General features: G+C 38.0%; 5 protein-coding genes across 5 annotated transcripts; 2 read left to right on the forward strand and 3 right to left on the reverse strand.

Annotated features, from left to right (window-relative positions):
• Nucleotides 1-718: 718 nt before the first annotated feature.
• Nucleotides 719-1,890, reverse strand: LOC103442655 (RING-H2 finger protein ATL65-like). The gene has a single exon (XM_008381461.4). It carries the CDS (start codon nucleotides 1,485-1,487, stop codon nucleotides 834-836), a length of 654 nt encoding a protein of 217 aa, XP_008379683.1. The 5' UTR covers nucleotides 1,488-1,890; the 3' UTR covers nucleotides 719-833.
• Nucleotides 1,891-3,364: 1,474 nt separating this feature from the next.
• Nucleotides 3,365-7,606, reverse strand: LOC103442656 (vacuolar protein sorting-associated protein 27-like). Its single transcript, XM_008381462.4, has 10 exons — nucleotides 7,334-7,606; nucleotides 6,795-6,851; nucleotides 6,634-6,701; nucleotides 5,305-5,515; nucleotides 5,127-5,227; nucleotides 4,736-4,811; nucleotides 4,579-4,638; nucleotides 4,464-4,514; nucleotides 4,302-4,380; nucleotides 3,365-3,725 (listed from the first exon to the last, which is right to left on the reverse strand). Exons 1-10 carry the CDS (start codon nucleotides 7,406-7,408, stop codon nucleotides 3,646-3,648), a joined length of 858 nt encoding a protein of 285 aa, XP_008379684.1. The 5' UTR covers nucleotides 7,409-7,606; the 3' UTR covers nucleotides 3,365-3,645.
• Nucleotides 7,607-8,875: 1,269 nt separating this feature from the next.
• LOC103442657 (protein TIFY 3B-like) lies at nucleotides 8,876-11,511 on the forward strand. Its single transcript, XM_008381463.4, has 5 exons — nucleotides 8,876-9,217; nucleotides 10,290-10,392; nucleotides 10,503-10,698; nucleotides 10,817-10,874; nucleotides 10,980-11,511. The coding sequence occupies exons 1-5, from the start codon at nucleotides 9,108-9,110 to the stop codon at nucleotides 11,131-11,133; spliced, it is 621 nt and encodes a 206-aa protein (XP_008379685.1). The 5' UTR covers nucleotides 8,876-9,107; the 3' UTR covers nucleotides 11,134-11,511.
• A 308-nt stretch (nucleotides 11,512-11,819) lies between these two features.
• On the reverse strand, nucleotides 11,820-13,806 carry LOC103442658 (protein FATTY ACID EXPORT 2, chloroplastic-like). Its single transcript, XM_008381464.2, has 3 exons — nucleotides 13,190-13,806; nucleotides 12,323-12,457; nucleotides 11,820-12,104 (listed from the first exon to the last, which is right to left on the reverse strand). The coding sequence occupies exons 1-3, from the start codon at nucleotides 13,641-13,643 to the stop codon at nucleotides 11,965-11,967; spliced, it is 729 nt and encodes a 242-aa protein (XP_008379686.1). The 5' UTR covers nucleotides 13,644-13,806; the 3' UTR covers nucleotides 11,820-11,964.
• Nucleotides 13,807-14,384: 578 nt separating this feature from the next.
• On the forward strand, nucleotides 14,385-17,306 carry LOC103442659 (N-acylphosphatidylethanolamine synthase-like). The gene is made up of 4 exons (XM_008381465.4): nucleotides 14,385-15,065; nucleotides 15,170-15,255; nucleotides 15,603-15,740; nucleotides 16,661-17,306. Exons 1-4 carry the CDS (start codon nucleotides 14,726-14,728, stop codon nucleotides 16,973-16,975), a joined length of 879 nt encoding a protein of 292 aa, XP_008379687.1. The 5' UTR covers nucleotides 14,385-14,725; the 3' UTR covers nucleotides 16,976-17,306.
• The last annotated feature ends 2,473 nt before the right edge of the window (nucleotides 17,307-19,779 follow it).

Raw genomic sequence — 19,779 nt, forward strand, 5'->3', positions numbered from 1 at the left:
AGGAGAACTAATGAAAATGACTTGAAAACTTTGAGTTTTAACGATAAGAACAAAATAAAAGGTAAAGTGAATAGTATCATGATTGACTTTTTAGTGTAAAAATGTGGTTTTTCGTTAAAATGAACAGTACTGAGAGCTTTTTGTTAAATTCCCTTTTTAAATACAATGATATAATTATATAGGAGAGTTGGCTAAACCAAATGGTTTGATTCTTGTTTTTTTTTTTTTTTTGTCAATTTGATTCACATGAACAAACTCGCAAAGATCAGTATGATTTTAATTTTTAAAAATCATCGACTAATCAAACCAAACCGCATACATATAATGTTATATTTACTAAAAAAATTGTTACATGCTCTACGAGCCTTATGATTTTTTTTTTCTTTTCTTTTAGCGTGACTTTAGGGAGTAGCATTGAATTCATGAATTTAAAAATCAAGTACTTTGAGTTAAAGAGAATAAAGTTTGAGACTTTGAGTTGTGCGATTAAGTATTTTGAAGTTATGAGATTAACAATTTACTAATGAACATTTTATAAATTGACATGTTTATAAATTTGATTAATACTCTTCCAATATAGCTATGTAACTTCAACAAATATGTTCTCCTAGTCACCAAATAATCAAGAAATACATGTTAACCCACTATTGATTCCGTATTAGTATTTTTTATTCCATATTAGTATTTTTGACTCGATCAACTGACTTAACTCATAATATAATTCACAAATATCTATTTATTTATTAATTTGGACTAATCAAGAATCACAATTTACACAGTAACACCTCGCTCAACCAAAATGGCTCTATAATGTAAAATTATACTTTTACAAATCAAAACTCCAGATCATCCCCAAAAAGGTAGAGCAGTCTCTCAACGGCCCAGCTGGGCTGCGATCTGCTGTGATCCCAGCTCAGGCTCTGTATCTGCGATGGCGTCAGCAATGGAGTCCTGCAGAGCGGGCAAGTCTTGTGATTATCCTCATCATGATTATCATGATGGTGGTGCTGATGATGATCATCATTGTACTCGAGCCACCTGTCAATGCACTCGGTGTGGAACACGTGGCAGCAGTTCCGCATCTCCCTCACCTCGTCCCCCGTCTCCAGCTGGCTCAAGCACACCGCGCACGTGTCGCAGTCGCCGCCGCCGTTGCTTCCGTAATTCCCTCTCCGGTCTGCGATTTCTCCGAAGGTGGTCTGAATCAGACAGTCCCTGATCAGTTGGGTAGAAGCGGAGGAAGAAGAGGAGCAAGATTCTTTATCGGACTCGGCCTGTAGGAAATCAAAACCCTCCTCGGCGGTGGAGGAAGCGGAGGAGGAGGAGAGTGTTTGTCTGAATCTGAGCGCCCAGAACACAACCCATCTCATCAAAGCAATTACAAATGCCGCTTTGTACAGTACGTGGCTAAGTATCAAGCCCGACGAGGACGAGTCGTCGAAGACGAAGAAACCCATCGGATCAAATCCGAGCAGCGAAGAAACCATAGGAAGGAAGAAAAATGCAGAGCAAGCAGAGGAAGAAGAGAAGAAAAGCAGAGGAGGAGGAGGGAGGAGGAGGAAGGAGGAGGAAAAGGGGAAGTGCTCAATGGCATCCAGCTGCTTTATAAAGAGGTGGGTTTGTGTGTTGTGAAGTGGAAGGATGATGCGTGTGGGGTCCCGTTTGCTTTTATGCTTTGTGACCGACTGGCTGACTGGTCACCGTTGTCGTTTGATTCGTTATTGGGGGATTGATTTGTGCGTTTCTGAGTCAGTTGGAAAGGTCGGTGGCTCATTGGTTTTAAATAGGTTGGATTATGTTTGGTTTTGTTGATTAATTAGAAGATTAGGTAGGTGGAATTAAAATATAGGTTTTGTAATGCATCATCATTAAAGGTAAAGCATGTGGATCTGATCATAAGATTACAACTAACTTTTTTCCCTTTTTTTTTTTCTTTTAATTTCGCCCCTTGTTTATATACCTGCTTTGATGACCAATTGTGTTATAAGATGGGTAGGCAAGTGTCAACTCATTGATCTGTTGTGAAATTCACTTATATCAGAACCTTTATTAAAAGGGAATTTTACTTTTAATTCACTTATATCAATGTCTTAATTCGAAAGGATTTCTATGTTTTAAAAATTGGGAACCGGATTCTCTCCGGATCCAAATAAATTGAACTCTATCATCAAATGATCCGAGTCATTGAAATTTGATCCAACGGATACAAACAGGGTTGCCCTCTAAAAGTTATAAAAATTGTAGCAGTTTGATTGAATTTCAATGGTTCAGATCATTTGATTATTGGACTCAATTCCTTTGGGTCCGAAGGGGATCCCGTTCCTAAAAATTGGAAACAAGTTGTGGGACTCATTATACAATGAACTTGAATGATTCGAACCGTTTATTTTGTAAGTCCTCATTTGATTGTCATAATGAAATTTTAATGTTTGTTAAAACATAGTGCTCTTCGATTTCTTTGAATTCATTCAGATGCCTCAAATATTTTCAATTTGACTAATATTTTGCAAGAATGATTTGTAAAGTGCAACTTAAAAAATAGATAGATCAGATTATTGAAGTTCGATGTGGAATGGTCCCATAATTGGTTCCCATTTTGACCTAAAATGGGAATACCTTTGGATAAAGGGCCTGCACTTATATTAACGACTGACAATCACTCAAACTTTAGTATTTGACATCTACATGGTTGTCTGTTAGCCATTGATGCATTGTAAAATCAACTTACATCAATAGTTGACAATTATTAATAGTCACTGACATGTACGTCCATGATCACTAGTGGTTGATAGATTATGAGACCCAAATCTATCAACCCAATTAGATTGACCATTGGCAACCATACAAGTGCTTGTGTGTGCAATTGTCATTGATGACACATATGACAGTCGTGTATCGATGCATTTTAATACTCACTTACGTCAACGACATGAACTATCAATCACACATCTGTTAATGCGTAATGAGATTCACGTACATCGTAGCTAACAATCGCTTTGTCATATCGATTTCTTGTGTCATTTACAGTCTACTATTGAAATTCAAGAATACACAAGTGGATACATTTTTTCTTATGATAAATAGCTTTTTCATGATACGTGAGCATGACTCTTTGCAATGTGCATGTTTGATTACCACCTTTGATGCACCATATCCTAGTCGCATTCCACCAAGGTACAACAGTTCTTCCAAATTCCCCTTTACTTTTCACTGCAATTAGCGATAAGAATGCACCCCACATATGATCGTTGCTTTATTGCTTCCATCCTCACTAGTCACAATAAAAGTTGACTAAAGCCATTTACCAAAGAAAAAGTTGAGCAAAGTTTATGATGCCATATGATTCAGCAAATACCAAATACCATAGCCACAAAAGCAAAAACTTTATTGCATAATTCGCATCAATACCCAGGTTAGTGTGATCCCCCCTTTCCCCTATCACAAACAGAAGTTGATATTTCCGATGCCATCGGAGAGATCTCTTGACACTCCAAAAATGTAGCATTGTGCCCTTTGCCAGGCGTATCATATATAACAATATATAACAGAAACCCATCAGGTAGTTTGTCAAAAAAACTTCTCGAGCGGAAACAAATGACTTGCACACGTATCTTAAAAATGGTTATACATCGCTCAATACAGTCCTCACGGTCTTCTATTTTCTTCCATCTTCTGTCGCATTTTGTATTGGAGAGTGGCGGGAGCACAGTCCAATGGTGTTTCCCCTGTATGTAAGAAGGAACCAGTCAAGTGGTGACCAAATGATGCAGTATGTGAGCAAAAGTTGCCTACTAGCTACTAAAGTGTTATCGGCTATAATCCAAATGTGAGCGAAAGAAAAAGTTCATCTATGACTCAACAGAACAACATTGATACTTATATTACTTTTCTTTCATCTATGACTCCACAAAACAACATTGATATTTATGTTACTTCATCTAAACAGGTACCCGCTGCATGCACCCACTTCCACGGGGGTACGCTCCACGCTGGTAAGACATGCACCTTTATGCAAGGGGTAAGACAACTCATGATGGTGTCTTGTATTCGGGAAGCAAAGTGCACTTATTATCACCACCTCTCATATCCCAGCTTTTGGGCAGATGATAGGAGAGATTCACCAAAAGAACAACCACATAGATACAAACTAGGCTAAATGAAGCACAATTCGACCATTCAAACACAAAAATTTATGTCGACAGGACATTCCCCATTCATGCCTTGTTAATCTTTATTAGCTACCTTACAAAATAAAGTTCAACAACAAATTAAAATCTAAGAAAACTGGGGAAAAAAATTACCCTGTGCATTCTTGTAGTCCAGGCTTGCTCCACCATCCATGAGGGCAAAAACAATCTCAGTTTGATTAAAGACTGCTGCCTGACATTAGTGTCACAAAAAGAAATATAAGCCCTGGAACCATTGATACATGCACAGACACAACAGAGAGAGAGAGAGCATACTAAATGTAGCAAAGAAAGTCCTTGCTTGTCATGGTAATTCACATCAACACCCTGCCAAAATGAGAGTGTTACATAAAACCCACTTTTTAGATATTAATTTTACTCTAGCTGTTACCTCACTCAGAAGCTTCTTGACGGCAGCAACGTCACTATTCTTTATAGCTTCTCTCATACCCTAAAAATGCACATAAAGAAGTCATAATCTAGAGCAACTAAATTTCTTCTGCATGACTGTACCTTTGGTGACTAAATAGAAAACTTAAAAGTTATACCTCCCCATTGGCTTCATAATCTGTCTGGGTTTTATCAGAAATTCCGTTGTTCGCTTGACCAAGATTGAAGACAGAACTGCAAAGTTTATAAAAATAATTACAGACCATACACAGTGTACTTTGGCACCAACATCCCACATTGCCAGTCTACAGTTAAGCATAATGCAAAAAAAATGTTGTTTACCAACATCAATGAATTAAAGTTTACAGAAACAAGTGGATGGAATGGCCATTATAGAATGGCTACAATTTCTGAATAGAACTGCACGTCTACATTGTGAACTTATCACACAGAAATCACATAGTAAATCAAGATTCAACTATCAATATTATCCATTACGTCAGGCCAGGAGTTTCAGATATGGCAAACAAAAACCTAGAGGCAACCAACCTCTGCTTGCTGTTAGACGTGGAAGCTTTGGGTTTTAAAGCAGTTTCTGTCTTCTTCGGTTTTGGAGTCGGTCGAGGAGCAGAGGTGGACATGGTTTTGCTCTGCCACGAACAAAAATATGACCTTGAGACAAATACAAGGTGCAGAACAAACGTCCAAAGAAATGGAAAATTTATACCTGCAAGGGAGCTGCATCCACGGATGGTGCTGGCGCTTCACAAATACATAAGGGCATTCCACACTTGCAGTCTGAAATGGCTGACACAGGCTGACACTGTACAGTTGGTTCAGCCTTTGGATCTACATCTGCATCAATGTCCAATCTAGAAACTGAAGCTGTTACATCATCAATTCCATCTGAAGAAGCTTGTCCGTCACCTTTGGTAGTTCTGTGCAAAAACAAAATCCAAAATCACCTAATGGTAGAAAAGATTTTTCTTTTTTTTTTTTTCAAAGAAAATAAAAGGAAAAATAACTGAGAGAAGAAGAGCAAAGGAGAAGATGACTCCCAACCATAGCAGTTTGGCGTGGGGTAGCATATGTAGGCATTATTACGAAAGTTAACAATATCAGAATGGAACACGGAATAGGGTGGAAGCTTGTAAAGTGCTCAGCATTCTTCACGAAGCATACTTTTTGAGCAGTAGGGCAAAAGGAAAGAGTAAGAAGTACAAGTGTACATGAACAACTACACACACTAGAGGAAGGCATGGCATGAATCTCCATATGTAAATATGATATACAAATGAGTACACCAGCATGATCCTTTTCAGGTTCGTTAGCCAATTATTGCCACTAAAGCACCATCACCCCTGGAGAAACCCAAACACTGAAAGGGGATTTCCTTTCCATGATTCCATTACAGCTAACTCTGAAGGCTTAGTAATATTTTATTACCAACTACTTAACAGACCAGTAGCCCTTGAATGTTTAATGAAAGAAATAAATGCCACCTTTAGAACCAAAGGAATGAGATGTAACCCAAACTGTAGCTTTCTACCGGGAGTTGCCATCTGTGGCAACTTCTCTTGAGTTTCTATTTCTAGTCGTCGACTGCTTAAATTGGTTGTTTGCAAGCTTAGCTCAACAAGATCAATTAAGTTTTCAAAAAATAGGATTTCAAGAGTCTTCAGGCTGCAACCAGTGAGTCATTTCCATCATCAATCAACTCTAGCAGTGACAGCAAGAACTCACAAACATCACAGACAGACAATATATATTTAGAATAATGCTAGGTAGACCAATTTTTTTGACCAAATTTGCAAACCATGTGATGTCACCAATAGGAAATAAGCACGTTAATCAACACTTGAGTAATAATCCAATTATCAACAACCACGTCATTTAATTTATAAAATTTTGTTCAAATAGATAGTCTCCCTAGCATTACCCTTAGATTTATAATGGATAGGATGAATGAAAAACGCCAAAACAGATATAATATACAATTGAACAAGCATGTATAGAAGTATGTGCATTGTAAAAAGTTCAATGAGGAGTAATTTACCGAGAGGAGTCATTGAAACATTCACTGCAAACTCTAACGGGTGAATAAATGCCAAACTGTGGTAAAGCCTGAGATTGCAAAAACACGATCACTCATTAAAAGTTCATCAATTGGAAGCTTTGCTGCAAAGATAAACAAAGCTTTAAGGAAAACAAACTCACCATTTGGTTTGCCGAGTGTTCGTGGCACAACGTCCGCCCACAAGACCGGCAATGATGCTGCATAAATCATAAGCTAAAGCGCATCAACTGCGCTGAATAAACTACTCCAAAAATAGTAACTTTAGTTATAACTTATTAGCATTTGGGTTCATTAACTCTAAAGTTGCTTGTGACAATCACAAACAAGAAATGCTGAATGCTTAAGTTGGATTCGAAGGTTGTATCTTGCAGCAAGATGATCAATCAATAATACCAATTGGAAAAAAAAAATCCCAGTTTTAGATCATCAGAAAAGAAGCATCATGGGCATAAATATCAAATTTTCAGCTCTGATCTTACCCAATTGGGAAAATTTTAACTAAAACTCTAAACTTTGAGATCCCAATAAAGCATGGGAAGCCATGGCAGTGGAAATTATGTAAAGGGATCCTTCTGGATTCGATATGAAAGAGAAATGAAATAAAAGGGTACTCCTAAATTAATCAAATTCCATTACTTTCTAAAAGAAAAGAAAAAATCGTCGAGAGAGAGATGGGTACCCGTCGCCTGAAAGCGTTAAAGCTGCATTTGCAGACGTCGCAGCGCGGAGCTTCTTGGAACGACGGAGGCTCCATTCACTCGCGTGCAAATTGTGGATCGATTTTTTATACAGACCGAGTCAATCTTCAATTTTCATGACTTCCTCCACCATCGAGCTCCGAGCACCTCCATTTTTCTTTTCACTCGGATTTTTCTTTACCCGGCAGATTTCGGGTTACCCGCCGAGTTTGGCTTCCGGGTTTTTTTCTTTTCCTTTCTTTTACTTTAGTTTCAAAGGATTAAATTTGAGAGATAAATGTTAAATAATCACAACCGTCCAGAACAGTCAACGTGTTGGACGGTGCAGATCATCTGCAGATTCATTATTAATTTTCAAATGATAATTGATCTTTTGCAAATTATAACATGTGATTAAAATTGTTTTGTTCTTGTTAGGTGATAGAGATTAATGAGATCGACTAAAAGCGTCACGCTTACTATAATTTTTTTTAGAGAGCTCTTAAAATAATTTTTAATTTTTTCAGTTAAAATTCAACTTTTAAATAAAGAACGTGATTTGACTGCAAATAGTTCTAATCAAATCATTAAAAGTACATTATGATGTTATTGGCACTAGGTAAAAAACACATTTACACTCTTAAAGAGGATATTTTTTCTTTAATTTTTTTAGTGAATAAGAAGCTACGGATTAGACTGGTTTAAATGAGTTTTTTAAATTCCGTCTGTAATTTGCATTTACTATTTCTTACTCTAGCCGTTTTTTTTCTTAACAAGATGGATAAGGTAACGCAAGTCAAATTAGCTTTAAAATAACTTTTTTTAAGTGTCAATTTCAAAATCTAAGATGGTTTATAATAAAGTGAATGTTCAAGTTAAAAGAAGTAAGAAAAAACAAAGTAAATAAATGCTAAAGAGACTCTCAAAAGTATGAGACTCTTTATGAACTTTTTGTCACTTCATGTTTTTTGCATATTTTTCGTGTTAATATTATAAAATATTATGCAAAAAACATGAAATGTCGAAAATTCTATAAAAAGTTTTACTTTTAAAAGATATCTCGTAGCATATCTCAAGTAAATAACATTTTATACATCGGTAAGATTTTTCCCCAAGAAAGCAATAACCCAATATATTCAAGCATTTCATTAGATCTGTAAATAGGTCGGGTTTATTGGGTTTGGGTTGAGTTCAATCCGACTCGTTAAGTTAATGGGTCATCCGAACCTAACCTGTTAAACTAACTGGTCACTCGAACCCGACCTGTTAAGCTAACGAGTCACCCGTTAACAATTATTATTATTAAAACATCCTCAACTAACGGGTCTAATGGGTTGACTCAAAGTGACCCGTTATTAACGACCCAACTCGTTAAACATTCACCCAAATACTAATATTAACATATCGGATCGAATCGGATTAACGGATCAGGTCCACATTTAACCTCACTGGGAACATTTCCCATCAATACACATCATTAGAAAGTAGAAACATATTTGTGACCACACGATCGTATGTGGTCACGATAACATCAACGGCGACGTATAGCACACTCCAATCGCCAGGGCATTGTCGTTAACGTTTTGAATTGTGGGAAAGCATCTGGACTTTAAACACGTGGGGAAATTAAAAAAAACATGGTGAAAATTAATTAATAATTGAGAGAGAGGTTGAGTCGGCCACCGGAAGACGCGGCCTTTTTTATGATTTGTTTTGTGCTTCTCTATAGTTTCTGTGAAAGTTGTGAAGCAAGCAACAAACTGTGAGGAAAAAGAAATGGAGGAAAAAGCAGAAGTTGGTTGTGATCTGAAGCTTTCAGAGATGGAGAAAGAAATGGTTGCCCAAAACAAGCCAAACCAGACAGAGGATGATCTGCAGAACATCAGGTGATCTCAAATTTATGAATAAATTGCAAATTTAGAAACTTATTTTTGTTGGGTTTTTTTTTTCTTCCCTTTTTTGATTCGAGCGATATTCTAATTAATTTAAACTACGAGAAGGGTGACTTCGAATTTGGGTTCGCTACGAATTATGGGTATGAAAGGGTTTGGAAAGAAAGGGTCAATCTTTGACTGAAATTTGGGTTTAGGAGGATTTTGTTTCTGTGGTTTGGAACAAGATATTTATTTTGTGAATTATTGGGGGTTTTATTGCAAAAGACAAGAAATTTCAGCTGCACTAGTTGTAATTATCTGGTTTTAGATAAGGTCAATTTGGATTTGTGTGCCCCCGCGGTTGCAATTTTCAGAGTAGTACTGTTCATGTTTGTTTTCCATCGGATTTTCCAACGTTGTTTAGTTTGTTGGGTAGCAGTTTGGAAAAATTAATGTGATTTAGTTTTTGATCTGGCTTGTTAGTTTTATGATGCTGGTAGATTGTGTTTATGCTTCATAATTTTATTTTATTTTTTGTCAAACGATAGATTTTGTTAGATTAGGTATTAGAATAGCCATCGATGGGTTTGAATTCATGCTGTCATGCAAGGCTCAACTTCTTTCCACCACTGTGCTTCATAATTTTGGGTTGGCAGGAAATTGGATCTTTGTGGTGCTTTCTGTTTTGGAAACAAGAAATTAAGGCAGAATATATAGCAGATTTGGTTATTATGTAATTCTGTTTCTTTTAACTGCAACTCTAGATTTGGGGCTTGTTTGCTTCTGTCAAAAGCGCATCTGCTAGAAGTGCTTTTATGAACTTGGCTGCTTTTGGAAGAGTTAAATGCGCGTCCGACTTGGTTTGGCAACTTGGCAGTTCTTCCCCAAAAAAACATCAATTTTTTTATAAAATTCAAGTGTTCGTTAAAATGAGCTTCAATGACCTAGAGACAATTTTAAGTTTTTTTTGACAAAAGTAGTCAAAAGTGCTTCTACTTGTCAAAAGTTCTTTTAGCCTTGCCTTGCACTTTCTTAGGCTCACATGAAATTTGGTTTGTCGTTGTTCTTTATGTTTGAGTGCCAGGAAAGGACCATCTGCACTAAACATTACCAGTCCTGCTCCGGCTCAGCTTACCATCTTCTATGCAGGGAGCGTTAGTGTGTTTGACGCAATTACTGCAGAAAAGGTAGGTTCTTTTCTGTCCTTAAAATAACGTAAGCATTAAGCAATATGCATCTCACTCTGTCATTTACATACTTGAGTATTTCTGTACTGATGCACTTAAATGCGTAATAGGTTCGTGAACTTATGCTTATTGCTGCTGCTGCTGCTGATAAGAAGACCAGTGATGTGAAGAATACTGCGACAAGCGGTCCTCCAAGTCCACTGGTTCGTACAGGGTCGTCCTCGCTGCAAAACTCTTCTGCTCCTGGTTCACCAGTTGTCCAGCCCTACCCTGATCAGAAGAGTTCCACCAGCAAATTGGAAGCTGGTAAGAATTCAATACTTCACCCAAGACGTAGTAACGTGGATGCAATAATTGTAAATTCCTTAACGAGATTATTAATGATGGCTTCATGGTTCCCACTTCATTGTTTCTGTTGGTTCAGGGTTTCCCATTGCAAGGAGACACTCTCTTCAGCGCTTCCTGGAGAAGCGACGTGACAGGTACCCCTTTCCAAATCCTGTGATGGGTTTTCATTTTGTCACCGTGGCCATCTCAGTTTACACATCGATTACTGTGTTTTTATTGTTCTTTGTTCATTCTTGCAGGTTGGTCAGCAACAGTCCATATCCTACTTCGCCAGCAACACCGATGGACGACAGCTCAAAAACTAATCCGAGCAATAACGCTTCTCCGGGTGTGGGTTGCTTCAAACAATCTGCCATGGTTCAGGAAGAAACTCAACCAAGTTCGGTTGCCTAGCCAGCTTGAACTTCTATGATTCTATCCTATTTTATGTCTCAGCATATGTGTAGTAATTTCGCAAAGACGACATTTAACGAGTGACTGTTGTGTTTAAATTGCCCGTTCGTGCAATCGGGTCCGCGCGTGTATAAATCATCCGTCGATTGAAACAGAAAACCAACCCTGAATGACAGATTGGTGGTCAACGATGAATTCCGTGTTTGATTGGTGACGAAGAATTTGTGAACTTGTTACCCCTGTTTATGCCGAGGCGGTTCGATTGTATTCGTTATATTACATTGTAGACTTGACTATAACAAATGACAAACTATTTGTGTTCCCTTGGTCGTGTGATGAACATGAAGCTGCTTGTTATAATAAATCCCAGTTTGAACACCGCTGTCTTGGCTTTGCATTCTATGGCACCCGAAATGTATATCAATCGACCTCGATTCGGCAGTTAGTGTTGGAACCAAATTTGCAGAGTTAGGCACGGTGGCTGAACCTCAAACTAAAGTTCCGGTGGGAACTTGTACTGTATGAGTCCCCACTCGAGCGGTTCAGCCACGATCTAAACAAGAAATTCTTATCCACGAGGTTAGGCAATGTAGAATTCAACCACAAGCAATTTTCACAGCCAACAAACTGCCTCTTTTCCTCTGGAATAATAGGAAATACTGGAAGGAAACACATGCACAAGCAGATGAGGGAAGCATATAAAATTAACAGCGAGTAATCGTCGATAAAACATATGAAGTTTCAAGCACCACATATTACAACACAAAGAAAGATCCAAAATACCATACGGTAAACTCACATTTATTACCGTCTAACTTACATTCTGCGTTTTCAGTGTGCGCTACGCAGAATTCCATGTAAGTAGCCACCGGTCATTACAAGCGACACAAGTGATACAACGCCGGCTGGAAAGACCTTCCCTGACTTCTTGAAACGAGAACCCATCACTGCTAGGAGGGCAGCAGACAACCCTGGAGGTAGGAGAAAATGAAATTTGGTAAATTAGTTAAGGTTGAACAAAATCAAGAAATTCAACTGCACTTGCAAAGAGCAAAAAGGGATAATCCAAGAATTGTCCGTACTCTGCGGCATCAGACAATTGAAATATGTCAAGCAAACATAATCTACCAATCAACTACTGCAGCAACTATCAACATAAGTACATGAGATGATTGCGACGATCACTTACCAAGCCCGATAGATGATGCAAACACTGGTCTTACGGGAAGCTCAGTAGAAACATAAAAGAGTAAGGCCGCTGATATTCCCCCTGCCAACAGTGACTTCTGGCTGCCACTCTTCAAAAAGCCCATAAGGCCACCCACTGTCAAAAAAGCAACGGGACATCAATAAACTGATATGTTCCTAGGGATAATTGCTATCCATGAGATAATTATTTGATTCCCAGGATTGTTGTCTTGGGACACAAGAAGCTAACTGGAAGTTTAAAACTAAGCAGGTACCTCGAGTACGAAAGACTTAGTGACATTTGGAAGATACTGGACTGTAAAGCTTCTCGAACTAAAAGAAAAAATTGTAGACCAGTTAAAAAAACTTCGAACTTGCAAACACAAAAAGTCTTCCTATGGGAACCAACCATATCTATAACCCGACCTATATTGCAACGCTACTAAAAATCACCTATAAACTTGCAAATACACATTACAACCAGAATCCATAACTCCGTAGCCGGATCAGAGATCACCAATAAATCGGAAACCAACCGTTATACTATTCGACATCAAACACGAAATGCTTTACTCCCTTTGACATTACAAGCACAACTCAAGGCCTAGACACAAAATTTAGCAACAATCGCAACAACCCCACAGGAAAAATCTAACTATTATCTACCTTCCTAATCAATTTTACAAGATAATCAAGGATGTTAACTTTAAATTTTACAAGCTAACCAAAGATGTTAACTTTACATTTTACAAGATAATCAAAGATGTTAACTTTATATTTTACAAGCTAATCAAAGACGTTAACTTTATTATTTACAAGCTAATCAAAGACGTTAACGATTCGAAAGCAAAGGAATTTGATTGATTACCTCCAACAAGGGCAGCATATCCTAGGGTTAGTTTCTGAGACATCGACATCCCTTTCTTCTTGATCTCTTCAGGTCCCTCCTCGCCCTCCCCTTTACCCTCACTATTATCACCTCCACCTCCACCCCCTCCGCCGCCGCCGCCTCCCCTACCGCCAAAATCACCCCCACCGTCTCCGCCGCCGGCAACCGGTTCGATACCGATATCCTTGATTCCCGAATCAACAGTGAATATGGTGGTAGTTTTGGTGTCGGAAACCACTCCAAGCCTTTGAATCGACGTGGTGTAGCTCAAACCGCGAGATGCTCCGAATCCGTGAAAGGTGAGATTGCTGTTGTGCTGCAGGCTCCTAGCTCCGCCGCCAGCGAGGGGAAGAGAAATGGCGGTGTTGTGGAAAGCTCCGATTTTGGGGCGTAGGAGGAAAAGGGAGGACTGGGAAATGCACAAGTCTGCCATATGCGTGTGAGCTTTTTTATTTGGTTTCTGGATTCTTCGCGTGGCTTTAGGTTTATTTCTTCCTTTTTTTACCTTATTGACAATAAATCGTGGGCACTACATGCTACTCCACGTTGCACGTCCAAAGAAGGAAGAAAATATTTGAACTTTTATTGCAATCAAATGGATGAAAAGGGGGAATATTTTGCATATCTTTAACAAAAAATTAAAAAAAAAATCCATTAGGAGAACGCTAATGACTCGTTTATTTTCTATATAATTGAATTGAAGATGAATCAAAATTAAGTTTATGTTAAAAATTGTTTACTAAATCATCTAGAATCGAGTCATTTAGTACTACGGTCTAATTACATACAAACCCTTGAAATTTTTGTGTTTTCACAAAATTCCTTCATGTTTTGCACGTATCACAAACACTCCCTACCATTTTAAAATCATTTCACAAAGCTTTTTCTGTTAGGACTCCGTTAGTTTTACCTGACATTAGCATAAAGTAATTTAAAATGACAAATCAACCTCCTGTAGCTATTCCAGTTAGAAATATAGCATCACACTTGTAGCCCAACACTCCAATTCGGCATTCCCCTACATTAAACAGACCATCTTTTTTCGCTCGGTGCTCTCCTTATCCTTCAATTTTCTCTCGTTTGCTCTCACTTGCTTTCACTGTCTTGCCAGCCAAACATACACCACAGAATCAAATTCGAATTCAACTCACAAAACGAATGAAATCCATTGAAGTTGAATGAAGCCCTGAAGCTGATTTCGTTAATGATATTTGCAAAATATTGCAGAGGTGGAGTCTACCAATTGCAATTGCAATTCGAAATTAGTTAAACTTCTCCATTTTCTAGGAACACAAGCTGATCTTCTACGTAAAGGCCCAATCAATAAAATTAGGAGAGGCCCATTAGGCCCAAGATGAAGCTTCCTCACCAGTTCCACTAGAACAAACCTCACACGCCCACAGCAAATCACAAACGAAATCAACACATCCTGCTCCCCTTTCCGCCAAATCTAATCAACTATGCAGCGTTCGAAATCCCGCCAATTCGATCCCTGAACCGGTGCTGAACCAAATCATGGGTCGAAGAATCATGGAATGGGCTGCCCGGTCCGATTACATGGGCGGCATTCCGAGGAAGATGGTGATCACGGCGGTGGGGGGTCTGGCGAAGGTCGTCGTCTCCCTCCTCAACTCCACCACCGTCCACAATGCCGACACCCTTCTCCGTCTGGTCCGGTCTCGGCCTAATGGGGTCCCACTCGTCACTGTCAGCAACCACATGTCCACCATGGACGACCCCTTTTTGTGGGGTTTCAAGGGGTTCCCCAGCACTGATGCGAATTTGGCGAGGTGGGTTTTGGCCGCCGAGGACATCTGCTTCAAAAATTCAGTGTTTTCTTACTTCTTCAGACTTGGTAAGTTGAATTTGGTTTCATTTCTTTGTTTGATTTGGGGGTTTTTGCACATTGTATCTGTTTTTTCGAGGTGGGATTTGTTTTTGATGTGCTGATTTGGTCAGGGAAGTGCATTCCAATTACGCGGGGTGGCGGCATTTATCAAGAACACATGAACGAAGCTCTTGAGAGATTGAGTGAAGGTTCATGGGTAATCACTTCTTAATCTTATGTTAACTGTTCTAGTTTCTGCTTAATGGGTCAGTCTAGTTTCACTTACTGAGCACTTGTGGGAGATATTGAATCATTGTTCCTTAGACTGTGAATGTGCTGAATTCGATGACATATGTCGTGCTGTAGATATCACTCACCTGAGTTTTTTATGTAAAGTTTGGAACTTTTGGGGCTGATGCCTTCTTCAGTTGTAGTTTGTGAAATGGAATGTTACCTTATAGACTCAAGTAATTTTGAAAAAGTTGTTTACTTGTGCTGTAAAGTGTATATCTATGTGAAAGCTTTAGTTATTTAAATTCAAACTTTTGGATCTCTGATGGGCAGTTGCATACATTTCCTGAAGGAAAAGTATACCAGGAAGATGCACCTATAAGACGATTGAAGTGGGGGGCTGCTAGTCTCATTGCTCGTGCTCCTGTAACCCCTATAGTTTTGCCAATTGTTCATACTGGGTTTGAACAGGTAATTTTCTTTTCTTAGGATTCTTCCTCTTTATCTTGACATTTGTTTCTTTTAAGATTTTGACTAGATTGCTATTAGATTTTAGTGCTAAAGATGGACACCCCCCCCCAACCCCAAACTCTTCCTAACGAAATGCGACTCTGACATGTTTTCTTAACAATGCATTATTTACAACAGTATCACAAGCTGTCTGATTGAATATTCTTTTTCAATTCCTTATGAGATGTATGACGTGAACCTGGGTATTAGTTTCATCCATTTAACACGATGGTCCTTGATTGATTCTGACTTCCATTTCGTTGTCTCTCTCTATCCAACATACTCTTTGTCATTTGTATTCAGGTTCCAATCAATTGACTGAAAACTTTAGCCATAACATTGTAACCTGACATCCAAATGGCTAGCTGTGTGGTTTTGGGAATGATTGCTTCACAGAATATCGTTGTAGAAAATTTCAGCTTTACATCTTTTTGGGGATATTAGAATTTCAGTGTGCCTAAAAAGCTTATGGATTTGGCAGTTAAAACTGTTTCTGTTATGCATTCAATATGTCATGAAAAAATTGCACTACTGACGTATGGTTTATTACATATGTTGACATTACCTAAGGTGCACCAGAAGATCTAGTTAAATTTGCTGATATCATGAACTTCTGCTGTGCTATTCAATGATTTTGTCCACTTTTCGTTATGCATGTCTTACTCTTTGTAAGTCCTGCACAATGATGTAGTTAACTGGAGCTATTCATATCGCATAACTTTATCGTTTATCCATTTACACAGAAAGTAAAAATACGTATCAACTTACATTTTTGTGATCATCTTTTGTTTTTGGTTATTTTAACTTTACCAATACAGATCTTTTGCGACCCATTTGTTCAACATTGCTCATTTCCCATTTGCTACTATTTAAATTTCCAGGTGATGCCTGAGAAGTTTTTTCGTGGTAAAAGGCCTCCGTTTCCGTTATGGAATAAGCGCATTAAGATAATAGTTGGCGAGCCAATGGAATTGGACCTTCCTGAAATGAGGCGGATGGCAACCTCTCTGTCTCGTAATACATCACATTCTACTCGAGGATGGCCAAGCACCTGCCCTGGTGGTTTGGACGAGGCAGCGCAAAAACATCTGTACAGTGCAATTTCCGAGAAAATCCAAAATGTCATGGAGCGCTTGCGGCTGTTTGCTAAAAGTTTTTCAAAGTCCAAAGATCAAAATCTTTGCAAGCATAAGTAATCTTTTGAGGTATGTCCAACAGTTGGAAAATTACATTTGAACCACATTGAGATATACTCCTAAACGGGAAGCGGATGCATCCCTTTACTCCAGCGTTCAATCAGTGAGTTCCGGTTCTATCTAAGTAACAGGATCCTGCCGGCTTCATTCTACGTCATGCAGTTGAATAGTTAGTTAGTAGTTATTTTACAAAACTTGTATTGTTTTATGAGGTTCGTTTGTAGCATCGTCCATTTCGTAGTTGATTTTACGAACCATTCTTGTACCATTACTTCTTGTATGTTACAACATAAAAAGGATCGAATGACTTCAAATTCTCCTCTTACTGTTACCATGTGTACAAATTTTGAATTTGGTGCAAAACTGAATGCAATGACGTTTTAAAATTCATACAGCCGATTCCACAAAGATACGGTTGTTGTTGTTGTTGTATTTATATGTTTGTAAACAAATAACTTAAGAAAATTTGCATTATTGCCTTTTTTTTTTCCTTCTAATTCTTTAGTGATACTAAAAGCTACAACAAACCTTGATCTTAAACCATCTAAAGAAGATGTTTTTATAAAGGGGAAAAAGAAACAAGTGCGGGCTCATTTCACATGTTGCTCTACATTTCGACCAAACTTTTGTTGTTGCTGCACATGCTTTGTAGGCTTGTCCCAGACACAAGTAATAGAATGTACGTTGGATACTATGATACATAGAAATCGATCCGCTTAAAAATTTCGGACGCAAAACTTACAACTCTTAATTACTTGAGCTACAATTTTCTTAGAGTCACTGCAAAACTAACAATTCTTAATTATTTGAACTCTAAGTTTCTTACTGTCACCGGACAATATTTAGAAAATGGAGACGAACTAATGATAACATAATAGGTTAGGTGGTTTCAAAATGTGAGGATTAGGGTTGCTTAAATTAAGAGGTACCATCATTGTTGGAGGGAAAAACATTGTTGCCTTGATGGGATTGGAGACCGTGAAGTGCTTTGCTGTCTCAAAGCAGAGCAGAAAAGGACCTTCTCTCTTTACCTGCTGCTATAAATAATTTTGTGCAGTGCAGTCGGTGGCTTTTCTTGGTCGTTCTCATTAGGCCCATTTGTATGTGGGACTTGCACACTCCTCCTCAACTTTCTCATGATTTCCCTTTAATGCAACTTAAGCTCCTTAATTTGTTCACCTTTCTGGGTTTTCATTGTTTGTTTTTGCCCTTTACAACATTATATATAGAACGCCCTCGTGACTGTTCCGTAACGAATAATTCATGGTCGCTCACTTTTAATTTTATTGTTAAGAGTTGAGATCAAAATTGAGTGATTATGCATTTCTTGATCACCTGGTGACCATGAGAATATATTTGTGATATGAAAAACATAAATTTAATAAATTAATCTATAAATTCATATATGTAATTTGTGTTGCCAAGCCAATCAAGTGGCAATACTCGTGAGTTGTATAATTGTATTAACTCTTGTTCTACATTTGGCATGAGGCGGCAATGCCGGCTAGCTTCTTGAGCAGTCATCATCATAGGTTGGCATAATTTGGCTTTTCCATACAGCAAAGCAAGGTACTTTGCATAACCATTTTGTATAAATATAAATTAATATAGGGATCCAATTTCCTTGTTTGAAAAAAAGAAGTCGATGAATGTTAAAGATGCAGGCTCCACACTTGGATGTATTTTGGGACATGGCACCAACCTTCTAAGACATGGGGGTATTCATATACTTTTAGCTGATAGATTTTTAAGGTGATAAATCCACAAAAAGACGTATACCTATAAATGTTTTTAGTAGTTAGAATAGTATTTTGTTATCAGATAATTATGTTAAGACTCTGAAATCTATTTGAATCACATTATTACACCTTTTGTGAGGGTTGAAATTTACCCGATAAAGAATTTCGCTACCTTAAGACCGTTATAGTTACGACCGTCCAAAAAAGCAAAAATATAATCATGGTGGTTTAAAAACTGAAATCATGTCCAAACATGTGGTACTAATTGAACTTAAACACGATGAAATTATTATTAAAACCACAAGACCTTAAGACGATGAAAGTTGTTGGTTTGCTCGTTTCTGGCTTGATGTTGCTGCCTTACCATCAAGCCATAAAAATATAATCAGATTATGAATTATGCTTCGACCTTAAGACGACGGGGCAAACAAAATCAAGATTATTTAAAAAGTGAAATTCGCCACTTAGTACTACGGTTTAGTGGTATTCCTCTTCGCTTGTAAGTAAGAGATCTTAGGTTCAATTATTGTCAGAGATGAATTTGAACCACGTTATTGGTAGCTCATTGTAAGACTAAGCCCACTATCTCTTATTTAGTATAGATAATACCGATTGTTAAAAAAAAAAGTGAAATTATGTCCAAATAGGCAAATATGTAGGTATTAATTAAGCTTTAACAAAAAGATATTATTGTTATTTTTCTCTCTTTTTTCGGTAAAAGCGAGTAAAATCATAGACAAAAGTGAAATTATTGGCTTCTAGAGTAGGAAACTTGGAAGGTTAAAGTTAGATTGATGGGCCCATCACACAAATGTCCCACAAGTACAAGCTTTAGCGGGTGGAAGGCCCAAAAGTTTGGGGCATTTCCCGCCCCAGGACACTTTCCAAATTACAGTACTACCCTTCCGTACATTTTCAAATTATACATACATCATATCAAAACTTTATCCTCGAAAAAATAAACGAAAAATTCGAATTACAAATGACCAAAGGTAGGAGGATATAATGGTCATTTCACACGTGGAAAACTGGAAGGATTGAAAATGCACAAGAGGAAGCACCCGA

This window comes from Malus domestica, chromosome 15, assembly GCF_042453785.1.
Source record: "Malus domestica chromosome 15, GDT2T_hap1".
Classification (NCBI taxonomy): domain Eukaryota; kingdom Viridiplantae; phylum Streptophyta; class Magnoliopsida; order Rosales; family Rosaceae; genus Malus; species Malus domestica.